At 39.4% G+C, this 12,907-nt stretch overlaps 1 protein-coding gene across 7 annotated transcripts in view; it reads right to left on the reverse strand.

Annotated features, from left to right (window-relative positions):
• The window catches only part of SNTG1 (syntrophin gamma 1), a 265,420-nt gene that overhangs the window by 111,225 nt on the left and 141,288 nt on the right, over positions 1–12,907 (reverse strand). For 5 of the 7 annotated variants that reach the window (XM_054179614.1, XM_054179616.1, XM_054179619.1 and 2 more), the window contains exons 2-3: positions 10,900–10,954; positions 2,607–2,741 (exon numbers count right to left, since the gene is read on the reverse strand). In XM_054179614.1, the coding sequence (XP_054035589.1) occupies positions 2,607–2,741; positions 10,900–10,926 (162 nt within the window). In that variant the 5' untranslated portion in view covers positions 10,927–10,954. The remainder of the gene's footprint in view (positions 1–2,606; positions 2,742–10,899; positions 10,955–12,907) is intronic. The other 2 variants (XM_054179618.1, XM_054179617.1) reach the window with 1 other exon arrangement.

The raw sequence follows: 12,907 nt of genomic DNA on the forward strand, positions 1-12,907 counted from the left end.
GTGTTGAACACTGTTTATGTTGCTTATCATCTTCCATGCATTTTGTTTCCTTACTCCAAGCTGTACATAATGAAAGAAGAAAGTAGGTTCCTTTGCATCCCTTTAATTTTGGGAAACTAGAGCTGTTTTCCACTGAGAAGGCAGTGTTCTAAATTAAGAACTAGGTCCTTATCCCATCCACCCACATTAAGCAGCACCTCATTCCTAAGGAGCCATTGATTTAATTTAGATTATTCCTCAGGATGCAGATCAGGATACCCTGGAACGTTAAGTGCCTGTTTAAAGTCTGTCCTGCACAGAGGAGCATGCAAATTGATTCAGACCCAAGAAACAGAGGAGATACTGTTCTGAACTAGAAACATAGTAATAGCTTTTCCTCCCTCAGCAGTGCAGAAGTGATTAAGTAAAAAGCTTATAATCAAATGATTTGAAGATTATTTATTTAAAGAGATTAAAAAATAACTGCCTATAAAATCTAACAAACCTATTGTTTGTGAGTTAGAAAATTTGTTTTTTATCCCTTAAAGTTTATTCCATGAGGCATTCAGTGTCAGCTGCTAACAAAAACACTTGCTCTTGCTCCACAGAATGCATGTAAAAGAAAAATAGATGTGATCAGTCATCTAGAATGACAGAAAGAGCAAAATAAAGTCAACCAAGCAGTGTAAAAGATCAGGGGAAAAAAAGAAATAAAAGCCCTTAATAAATCAGGAATAGAAATGAGTGAAGAAGAAGGGGAAAAAAAAAGATGCCTGTGAGACTTGTTTGATTCTGCTATACAATCAAACACATGACTCCAGATGATTTAAATGGTCTGTGACTAAAGAGTTAACTGTCTGTGAAATGTCAACCATCCTTAGCTGGAATTAACCTACTGATTCAAGACCTAGTCTTAATCCTAGAGGAAATCAGGGTAAAGTGCTCACAAGTCACTAACCTGACAATGACACTTCCAGGAGGAGAGAAACTAATCACCACACTAATATCAATTAATGAGTTATGGATTCAATATGCAGACAAGAGAGAGGGAGTGTAATTGGTGAAGCAAATCATTCACTATTTCCTACAGTGCCACTGCAAAACTAAGAAGGGTAAAACTTGTAAGAGCAAGCCTTGCTGGGAAATGGGAAAAATAAAGATGCAGTTCATGAGGACATTTAAGTAACAGCTTCAGCAAAGCTACTAGATACTGCAGCACAATAATGACAGTCATATTTTAGTGTGATAAAACCTTTTAATGAGTAATGTCAGAAGGGGTTTGGTGGAGTAACGGTGCCACAGTGTGTGTTGCTAATTGAACGACTACAGCCTGAACTTGAACTCCTAACTTCTTTTTATCTGGGCTGCATTACAGTCTGCTTGGTAAAAGGAGCATCTTTATTTTATATAAAGCACACAGACCTCTATTAATAAATTGTATTTATACAGCATGAAACTGTCAGAAGGCAACATCAGACTTGTCATGCAAATAAACCCAGCCTGTATGGAGACAGTGCAGGCAGCCTGCTCCACTTGTATCAGAGAAAAAACTCAGAGCTGTTCACCTTGAGATGTTCATAACAATAAGATGGATTCTTCTATACATTTTTCCATTAATCTTCTACACTGTTAGCACTGCTAAAACCCTACCAATTTATTTCTGGTTTCTGCTTTTTATTATACTTGTATTTAGAGATACAGGGATGTGGTAACAGCAGCAATTAATTAATAAAACAGACAAAGAATAGCAGTCACATAACATTTGCATAAACAGATACTACATTACTATTCCTCAAAAGATTTAACATGAAATCCTATGATAATTTTATTTAGCTCAAAGGGAGAGCAGAATGTTTATGATAGCTTCCCATAAATCTTAAAAATAACTCCACAAAATATAATTACAGCAGCTATAAAAATGTCCATAGAAATTAAGACTAAATGGTTTCTGTTTTTTCTTAGCCATCTCCTTGAATTAAATGAAAACTTAGCATTGCAACAGTCCAAAACCTCCAGTATTGTTGTAGACAACATTTTACAGATCTTCCAAATAGTTGTCTACAAAGCTTAGTTTCTTATCCACAAACTGCACTGCGATGCCTAAACAAGAAATCCGACACATCGTGTACAAGAGTAATACAGAAATCACACTATTGACGTGATGTGGTGGTAAAACTAGTGACCTTGCAGCATGCTGAAATCTGGTGTTGTGCTACCACATGAAGCAACCTAAGCAACAGAAGACAGCAGATAATTCATCTACCAGCAAAGCCCTGCCGTAACAGTTACCCATAAGGTGTCATATCAGCTCTGCAGACAATACTCAGGTATGCAAGTACATTGAGATGTCTGTATTCACTGCAAAAATCACTGCTTTTGTCACTCATACCATACTCAGTGGGAAATGTAGAGAAAAAAAAAATGCTGTGGTCATGCATGTAACAACTTATTGCTGCTTCTCGGATGAGTATTGCTAAGATCTACTCTCAACAGATGATATTAAAACACACAGTGGCAAAAGGATAAAATGAAATATCAGAACATGGGGGTAGGCTGTGCACACATACACACAGAGCATTCTTGCTTGGTGTAAAATACATCTTAAAGAAAAAATAAAAACTACTTACACCAGAATAGAAAGGCTCACCAGACACACAGATCACATCCTGCTCCTGGATCATCAAAATATCTTTGGCTAAGTGCAGTCGCACTTTGAAAGGCTCCTGGTTACCATCCTGCAGCAAACAAATCCCTGTCTTTGTCTTCAAAGAAAGGAATAAAGGGGAAAAAAAAGTTTTCTCAGTTAGCACTTTGCATTGCTAGAAGTGAAACTTTGAAACAGAACAGCTGAGAAACAGGTACAGTTAGCATAAATACACCAAAAAATATCCCAAACTCTTTCCAAAGATCAGTCTATTTATTTACTGGGCTCAGACTACAAGAGAACAATGGTTAGAGCAGTAACTACTGAAGGCAGGGTTTGCAATAGTAAGGAATTATTCTGCCCATGATTAATTTGGGAAACTCCTTTCAAATTGCTTCAGAGCAGCTGATGTTCTTTCCATGTCTGTATTAAATGCTGATGCCTCACTTGGACATGAAATAAAAGCTACTGTTTCACATATTACACCATTTTTAACTCAAAAGTGTATAAAGTAACACTTCCAAACTAGACAGATTTGGGCACTAACAGCCTACAGCCCTGGAGATATTCAAGGTGAGGCTTGACAGGACTCTGTGCAACCTGATCCAGTGGAGGATGTCCTTGCTGACTGCAGAATGACCTTTGGAGATCCCTTCCAATCCAGATCACTCTACGAACCCACTGTAGGCTCTCTCAGGTACAACTGTGAGTATAACACTGACTTAGGCTTTTAAGGTCCTTTTCACATGAGAAGGAAGTTAAGACTAAAACAAAAGAGACTGAAAAAAATGTAACTTCCTCTAGTAACTTGCTTCTTACCCCACTTCTGTATTTTGCATTTATGAGAAGAGGTCTGTAGGATTCTTCAGCATACAATAAATGACTTTCCAACAATGCAATAGTGTCTTTGTGGTAGTACCTATCTGTGCTACCTTTGTGGGCATTATACATAAGACTGAGCAGTGAAAAAGTCTGTACATGTAAGCACCTGAAGTATCTATTACTTCCCCCCAGAAAGCTGTGTTAAAAATAGCACTTCATACATCATTTCATAAAATGGATGAAAGTTATGCTGGTAGAACATTGCTGGTATAAGAAATGTGCTTACAAATGTGTAGTTTAGCAGTAGTAGACACACCTACACCTATTTGCATGGCTACAGATACATCTGTATGCATGTATCTCAGGGGGAAAAAAAAAATCCTACATAAAAAGTATTTAAAAACTTGGAGTCAGTGTCAATATCAAAACTCCCACTGTCTTCATTCAGGTCAGACAAGATCAAGGAAACAAAAGTCTTGCTGTGAATTTTAACTGCCAAGGCTGACCTGGCTCAATCTGAGGGCTCTTTCTCAGACAAGAGGTTAAAAGAGGATTTGGAAGATCTCTCCATAACGTGCTCTGATACATCCATTGCCTGGAGAGAACAAACACAAATATGGAACTGCCTGTAGGCAACTGGCAGGAGAAAAGTTTAAATTGCTCTCAAGAAGCTTTAGAAGAGGTGGAAAGGTCGAGGACAACCTTTAAATAGCTCTATACAATGTTCTCCATTGACAAACTGTTCTGTCACTTCTGCTCCATGTTCAACGCTCAAACTTATGAAATTGTTTTCCCTTGGACACCAGTGGCAAATGTGTGTAACTCAGCCATAACTTTGAAAGTGGCTCTGAAGTCGTTTTCACTCTTGTTCTAAACTAAGTAAAGAGAAGAAAAAAAGAAAAATTCCACATACTGAACTCAGACTGAGGTCAGTGGAAGCTCTGGTCATATCATACATCCTTGTAGTACAAGAAAGGTGGGGACGGACTTTTTAGGGTGTCAGGTAATGATAGGACTAGAGGGAATGGAACAAAACTAGAAATGGGGAGATTCAGATTGGATGTTAGGAAGAAGTTCTTCCCTGTGAGGATGGTGAGACACTGGAACAGGTTGCCCAGGGAGGTGGCAGAAGCCTCATCCCTGGAGGTTTTTAAGGCCAGGCTGGATGTGGCTCTGAGCAACCTGATCTGGTGTGAGGTGTCCCTAGCCATGGCAGTGGGGGTGGAACTAGATGACTCGTGAGGTCCCTTCCAACCCTAACAATTCTATGATTCTATGAGATAGCAACCAATTGGCACGGACAGAGAAATGAAATAAATGGGTCATGAAAGGAGTTTTCAGTACCACTGAAGTATTTCTTTTCATATCATACATAAAATATTATGACATTAAAATAAAGGGAATGTAAAACAGTTAAATTGGCCTGGCCCTTTCCTTACAACTTGTGCTTTACAGAATACAAGGACTGCTCTTTCCATGGAGTTGTGAAGTGAGCAGTAAGTGACAAAGGAACTTGGACAAAGTGAGCTGTAAATAACTCTGGGCAAACAAAAGGGGCTACTCTACAAACATCTACCACTTCTAAAAGCTCTCTCTCCTGCAGAAATATGGCAGTCTTGCCCTTCCTTCTGATTTACAGCAATAAACCAGCATACGGCATGTCAGCCAAGCCACTGCAACTGTCAGCTCTGCTGTGCTCAAGTATATGTAAAACTGCATCACCTTACAGCAGACAGGAATAGAGAAGCACAATTCAGATGGTAACAGCTTGCTAAACCCACAAACCCCGACTTTGTTTCAGCCAAAATGGCCAGGAACATTACCCTGCTTACGTTTGTACCTCTCTACCTTCTTCATCCTGTTGATAAGAACTTGGCAGCTGTTGTAAAGAGGGCAAGAAAACTGTCAGAAGTTGCCCATGTTTATGAAACAGATGAGGTAGGCTGAAGAACAGATATGGAAACAATAGGCAGTGGTGAAAGAATGCGTTTCCACGTGGGAAAGGAGTCGGTGAGTTCAAGCACAAGCAGTGATGAAGGAAGGTAACAGCACCTAGGTGAGAGATGCAGTGAACGTTGTACCTGAACTGTTCTGTCTCTGTCATCTCACTCTACAACTTTTCAAGCTGGGTTAGACAAGAATGCTGATGCAGCAAGAGCTGATGTCCTTGGCAGGAGTTTAGAAACTGCTTGCTGTTCCTGAACTAATGTAACTACAGAGGGGCTGAACACTGACCCCTCTTTGCTTTGCCACATCAGTTTGTGTTCAACTTCCTACTTCAGATCACTATCAGAGACCAGCACAGGCTGGCAGTGCCCTCAAGGCAGGCTGCTTCTACAAAGAGTGTGGCTGTACTCAGACCAGCAGCAGCAAGGCAGTGAGAAAGGCTACTTGAAAACCTTTTTCCATTAGACCCTGACTTAGAGCACATTTGTGCATATTGACTGTGTGTTAGATCTGACCCTTAATAACATCCCTAAGAGGAATTTAGAAGCACTGCATACCAAGAACAAGTTGGTACAATATCTATGTCCTTCACAAATACCTAATTTCAGAGAAAATACACATGGAAGTTACAGTTTGTGCATTTCTGCTAGCAGCAGAGTCTCTCCCAAACACTGAGCAAAATTACTATTGTATGAGACACATCTTTACAGTTACCTGTTGATTTCAAAGCCAATTTCCTTCAGGACTTCCTATATATTATTATATATATTATATTATCTGGCCTAACTAATGCTACTGGCAAGCTTTATGTTAAAAATTTTCCAGTTCACATTTTTCCCTATTTGTTGTTTTCCTTGGCATTCTAAAGTTTGTTCTGGTGGAGACTTACTCAGCATTTCAGGCAGTTTTAAATACTCTGCAGTGGAAATTTTCAAGAGATGGCTGCACTTTTTGTTTATGCTAGGATATCTATTTCTTTTCCCTCATGATAATAAACTAATTTGGTTAGCTTTAGTCATGAGCTCTGTGGTGCCAGGTTGGACTTGATGATCTTTAAGGTCTCTTCCAACCTTGGTGATTCTGTGGTTTACTCATGAGGTCTGTGGTGACAGGTTGGACTTGATGATCTTTGAGATCCCTTCCAACCTTGGTGATTCTGTGATTCTAGGTTAACATCAGTGGGAAGACTTCCAACAGATATCCCAGAGCAGCTTAGTCCATGAATGAGTTGAAGAAAGGAAGAGAATGAAAAGAAAAAGATCTCAATGCATTTTCTTTCATTCATGGTGGCCTGAATTTTAACTTTCTGCTTTGGCTGATATGTCCTAAAAGAAATTAAACCTCTTCACAGAATCACCAAGGTTGAAAGAGACCTGAGAGATCATCGAGTCCAAGCTGGTGCCACAGACCTCATGACTTTCAGTCCTGAAATGTATCTCTGCCATCCACAATTTGATACCAGTAAGAAGAATAGGTTGCAGAAACTGCCTTAGATATATGTGTGTAGTTCACTTGAGATGAACAGCTACATTTTTGGATGCTTAATTTGAACTGAGGCTGACCTCTGAGTGCTGGGAGATACGCCTGCCACTGCTTTATAATCACAATTACAGTAATGAAAAGGGAAATCGAATCAGAGGTTTAAGGTGGTAATGGGAATGAATACAAGGGGTAGGAATATGTGTCAGAACCACATAAAGGATGTTTCTTAAACGGTCCAGCTACTCATTCTGTGGAGGTGTTGCTAGCGTAAGTGAAAAGCATTTACACTGTCAACAGTTGGAATGCAGCCCAGACACACAGGGATGTGTGCAGCTTGTCACTCAGAGCCTCTTCTATCAGATACCAACTTTTTCCAATACAAAGGATAGAAAGCCCACTCCTGCACATGAATGTTACACTCCAGCCTGAATGAACGGCAGGGAAATGTTGAATTTGGACTTAATCTTTTTCCTTTGATTTTGGAGGCAGGTATTTGGCTATGGTGCTCTTCACAGGTGGATTTTCTGGAAAGAATAAAGTCTTACAGAGGATTTGCTGGGTTGTTTTTTTTTCCTTTGGTACAGTCTGATTAATTCAATATGTAAATTAGACATTTGGAAAATAGACATCTTTTTATATATATGAGCTTCTTAGTGAACTAAGTCACTTTCTGAGAGCAAAAATGTTCATTTTCTGATGCTGTAAGGAAACAAGCTTTTATGTCTGAACTGCCAGTGACCTTACTGGGACTAGATTATATCATTACTAAAGTCAAGGTCAAGAGGCAAGACATCAGAAAATTGAAGGCCATTGCAAGAACATGCATGTTTCTTCAGATTTAATTCGTTACATTCTCATGGACATTGTAAATTGCCAGTCATTTTCCATTTTGGGATTGCATTCTGAGTTAAACATGGATTTAAGAGGCAGGGAAGGCAGGGAAGGGAGGGAAGGCAATCACAAGTCCACGGTATCAGAAATCCCAGCACTGCCATTTGGACAGAATTTATAAACAAAGGAAATTATGAGCTTTAGGCTAAAAAAAAGACATAAAAGGAGACTAGAAATAGTCCCAAATAATACATAATAAATTTATGAAAGAAAGTCACAAGGGAGTCAAAATACTGCTTAAAAATTAAAACACAATCTGTGGCAGGCAAAAATTCCTCAACAAGATGGATACAGAAACAGAGGTCACTAGATCTGTGAACAACAAGGCAAAGTTTGTGAAGCCTACAGGAATGCTCATAAGATTCATAAAGCAGAGGACAAACAATTTACCCATTCAAAACAATCCTTGAAAGGCATGAAAATATATGGGATATTTACAAAGTTAAGAAAGTTTGAAGTTACATGAGGGGAAAAAAAAACACCAGCCAAGTTAATACCAAACAAGGATAAGATCTCAAAAGCTATAAAGCTGCTTATGCAGCTTGGTCATAAAATACATGGAAAATTTCCCACTTGAAAAACCCCCACAAACCTTCCAGTATCTAAGAAGGAAAATGTTCTAATGCTTTATAATCATCCCAAGTCTTCAATTTCATCAGAAGAGTATTTTCACTGCAGAGGACAGTATTTGATGTCAGAGATTGAAGTTATCTTCCAAGAGATAGTTTTCAGAATATAGAATAAGGTCAAGTGAGTACAGGAAAGCATTTAAAGAACCCAGTGACTCTATGATTTATGCTCTTGTAAAGTTCAGAAAGATCAGGATAAAGGCTAAAAGAGGAGCTGGATAGCCTTCTGGTTTAGAAATTGTTGAAATACAAGAACCAGTACAATGGATGCATTTGCTGATCAGGGAGGAAAAAGAGCACGGAATCCAAAACAATTATAACCTTCCCATTATTGGCTAACTGCTAGTTTTCCTCTAAACCAAAATAAACCTGTAAGATCTCATCTTTGTGTAGTGCCATTTGAATTTTCTAGCACAGAAGGTATTTTCTTGCAGAATAAAACTACTTTAAGATGCTTTGAAAAGCAGCACATCCTACAGATAAGCTGCCGAGGAGGAGAAAACAATCATTAACATCATCAGAATCATCTTGAGATTGACACCAAACTGGACCTGTCTACATATAGGTGGTTATAGTCAATGCTTGTTATAGGTAATAGCCTGTAACAACAACAATAAAAAGAGAAGAGAAATTGAGCTGAGCAGCAGGTTTGGGGAGAACTGAATTGATCACTGGGCTCCACTGACTATAACACCTGCAGTAGGAACTTGGGCACAAAGGGCATGTGCAGATACCTAGAAGCAGATAAGACCACTTCAGTGTCTTGCATGCATGAAAGCATCAGTACTGGCCAGCAACTGGGAAGACTGGGGCCCTAATGGCTGGGCAGACTGTCTACACCCTTCTGCCAGAGCCATCCATACTGCATATACATACGCAATGTATTCTCACAAGGGGGTCTCCATCCTGCTCAGACAGAGAAGGGAGCAGGATGAGGCTGTTGGTGCTGTGTGAGTCAGGTGCTCTCTGGGTAAGTCACCTGTGTGACTGGTCATACCCATAAGTACCTATATAGAGAATCATAGAATTGTTTTGGTTGGAAAAAAAACCACCGCGATTGAGTCCAATCATTGACCTAACACCACCACAGTCATGAAGTCCTGTCCTGACACCATTAAAACCACGTTTTGAAATACATAAATATCCACATATGCAATCTAAATGGATTCCTGTATTGCATATGTGTGCTCTGTGTGCATATGCCTGTCAGGGATGCATCTGCCTGCCAGGGATACATCTGCATTCTCCCTACTAGCTGGATCTGAGCACACAGAGCTGCAACGACCTCCTCTCTCTTGGGCTTTCAGATGCAGCTCAACATATTTTCCCCAGAACAAAACTCAAAGTAGATGAAACAATGACAATGCTGAAGTTTGAGTTAAAAATTACAGTATGTGTAAGCATAAGGCTGATGCTGATTTATTTAGACAGAATTTTTTGATGAAAGTAGGATGATAGTCCATATTTTATTAACTTTGATTAGCTTGGGAGGAAAGATGTAGATAACAGTTCCCAGAATTTCTTGGAAGTGACACCACTGAAAAATGGCACACAGCTCATTTTACACAAAGTAGATAAGCTGGGGTTGAATTTGCTTCATTTAATTGTATTCATCTCAAAGCTAAAGCAGCTTCCTTATAACCTCCAAATTATTGGTACTTTTTAAGATGGGTGGAGTCATCCTCTCCTTCCCTTGTCTATCAGGCATTGGAATAGGCTGCCCAGGGAGGAGGTAGAGTTACTACCCCTGGAGGTGTTCAGGAAAGAGTTTGGCGTGAACGGATCTGAAGTTGTGAAAATGCACTAAACCAATCTGCCCAGTGACAATCACAAAGTCAGTCAGATGTCCCCTTTAATATCTACAAATCAATCTCGTTTGCTTTCAGGCAAAGTTAGTATGAACACAGGAAAAAAAAATACTTCTCACACCTCTGGTAGGGGGAAACTGAAGTACTCTCCACTGACATTATGAAGCTATACTTATTTTAAGCAAAAAAAACCCCACTCTATTACCTCATCAAATCAGAATGGAATTGCTTTTCATCTTGGTCATCTTCACAGCTTCCCTGCTCTCCCCACTTACCTCTTCCCATACTTCTACATTTCACTCTTGATTTTGCTGAACAGTGCCAGACAGGTTTCTGACTCCATTGATTTTTTTTTTTCCCCCACGTACAGGCTTTCAGATATAAACACTTCACTAAGAGCAAAGCTCACACAAAACACAGTTGCCTGCACCTACATTGTGCCTAAAGAGGCAAATTGGAAAGGACAGAGGTGAGGGCTAGAGATGAATACACCCAGGCAAATTCTTTCATCTTCTACTATAAAGCCTGTCTGTAACCATAAAGTGATCAGCTGAATAACTTGTACTTGATTATATAATTCATCTTCTTTCAGGGGAAAAAAACAACTGTGAAAAAAGGATTTTGCATATAAAAAGGATTAAAAGTTCACCAATTTTGATTCTACTATTGTTTGAGAAGAAGAAATAGCTGATCCTACCTCTTCACAGGTGGTCCTGAAATCCATGTGCTATGGCACAGCAAGCGATATTTGTCTAAAATGGAGAGAGAGATTTCATTAGAATGAAAAAAAAATAGATATCAAAACCCATAAAAGTTATCTGTCTGAGCTGAGCAACTGCACTTCTGTTAGGTCCAGTTATAGTGATTGCTTTAAAAAGGAAATTATCCAAGTCACAACAGGATTAGGACGAGGAAGGTGTCAGAAAGTGCTCCTGGTTCTTACCAAGTACACAACCAGCTTCCATCAAATATAATCAAAGCAGTGTTTATGTTCCCACAACCTCCTCCCTTCCACTTACTTTGCTCACTGCAAATGGAAATGTCTTCTTTTTCTGAATTTTTTTGGAATAGACTATAAAGTAACAGAAATGGAGACAATTAAGTATTGCTCTTTAGAATACCTTTTCTCTTCTAAAAAAACTTGTGGCTTTTTTCTTAGTCCCTGCCTCCCCCTAATTATAGCCCCTTAGGCATCAATACCTTTTGTCTCACATTTTATTAGCATACCTAATCTCTGCAAAGAAGCCAGTGTCATTTACCAGTGTGCCCACTCTGCAGAGATATTTGTGAGTTGAAAAAAAAAAAAACCAAACCCAAATGTTAGAAAAGTCAGGAAGATGTGTGAGTGCTGGCAAAATGTCACACCAAATCCTGTGATTATTACTTTGCCTGGCCTTTACTGAAGTGTATTCATCCCAGTGCACACTTATGCATTCATTTGTTTATGAGATAAAGCCACTGGAACAGGCTGGTGTCTGAGGATAACAACAGTATCCCGCTGCTGGTTCTGCAATAGAAATACTCCTGCATCAGCCAATAACTTTTCCAGGAAACACTTCCTGGGCAAACCAGCCATTTCATTGAATGACTGCAGCAATTAAACCTGTAACAAAATCCTCTCCATCAAGCATTTTATTGCCATTCTGTGTTAATTGTGCGCTCGCAACTGTTTGCGCAGATAGTACTCAAAGCTTCAACAAAATTTTCCCCATTTGCCCAAGTTGAAATTAAAATCTAAAATCTATACCTCACATAGTAATAATAAAAATAATAAAACCTCTTAGTCTCTTAATTAAGTCTCCTAATTTCTCCTGTTGCCCTGGATGCAGTTGTATTAAACCCAAGCCCACGCACACGTATGAGGTTAATGTTCTCTGTTTCCTGAGCTCTGCCTGATTCACAGCTTTTGCTCTAGATGAAATTCTAGTGGAGTGAGCCTAGGTTGCCTTTGTCACAAAGCAGGAATTTAAAACAGACCCATCATCATTCATTTCTTATCAGCTTCACTAGTGCTTTGAGATCAAATAAAGAGCTATCTCTGCTCTCCAAGTGCTCATAAGAAGTAAGGTCTCTATTGCAATCCTAAAGACTCTTGCAGGAAAGAAGTTTTTCCTAGTATCTAAACCTCTCCTGGCACAACTTGAAGCCATTTCCTCTATTCCTACCACTAGGTACTTGGGAGAAGAGACCAACACCCACCTCACTACAGCCTCCTTTCAGGGAATTGGAGATAGCAACAACATCTCCCCTCAGTCTCCTTTCCTGCAGCTTAAACAAGACCAGTTTGCTAAGCTGCTCCTCGTAAGACTTGCTCTCCTGACCCTTCACCAGCTTTGTTGCCTTTCATTGCATATAAATGTTGTCTCCCACTACCTGTTGATCACTGGTGAATTTACCTGTCAATCACTTTACTGATGCTTGTTTTTTCCCCTTACATGCTTAATTAAAATAGGAAACACAGAATATACAAACACACACTGTCTTGACATCCATCTCCTACTAAACTAACTTCTCTGGTTCCCACAGAAAAGTTACACTCAGAGCTTCCTCCAGAAAAGTTGGCGAGAGGCAACTTTGTGTGTGCTGTGACAAAAGCTTTTACTGTTAAAATATTGCCTGAAATGCAAAGTTGGAACTACATAACTCTCAACACAAAATCATACTCATTGCAATGACTGCACCTATTTGTTTCTCAAGCACCCAAT

This window comes from Dryobates pubescens, chromosome 3 (genome assembly GCF_014839835.1).
Source record: "Dryobates pubescens isolate bDryPub1 chromosome 3, bDryPub1.pri, whole genome shotgun sequence".
Lineage (NCBI taxonomy): Eukaryota > Metazoa > Chordata > Aves > Piciformes > Picidae > Dryobates > Dryobates pubescens.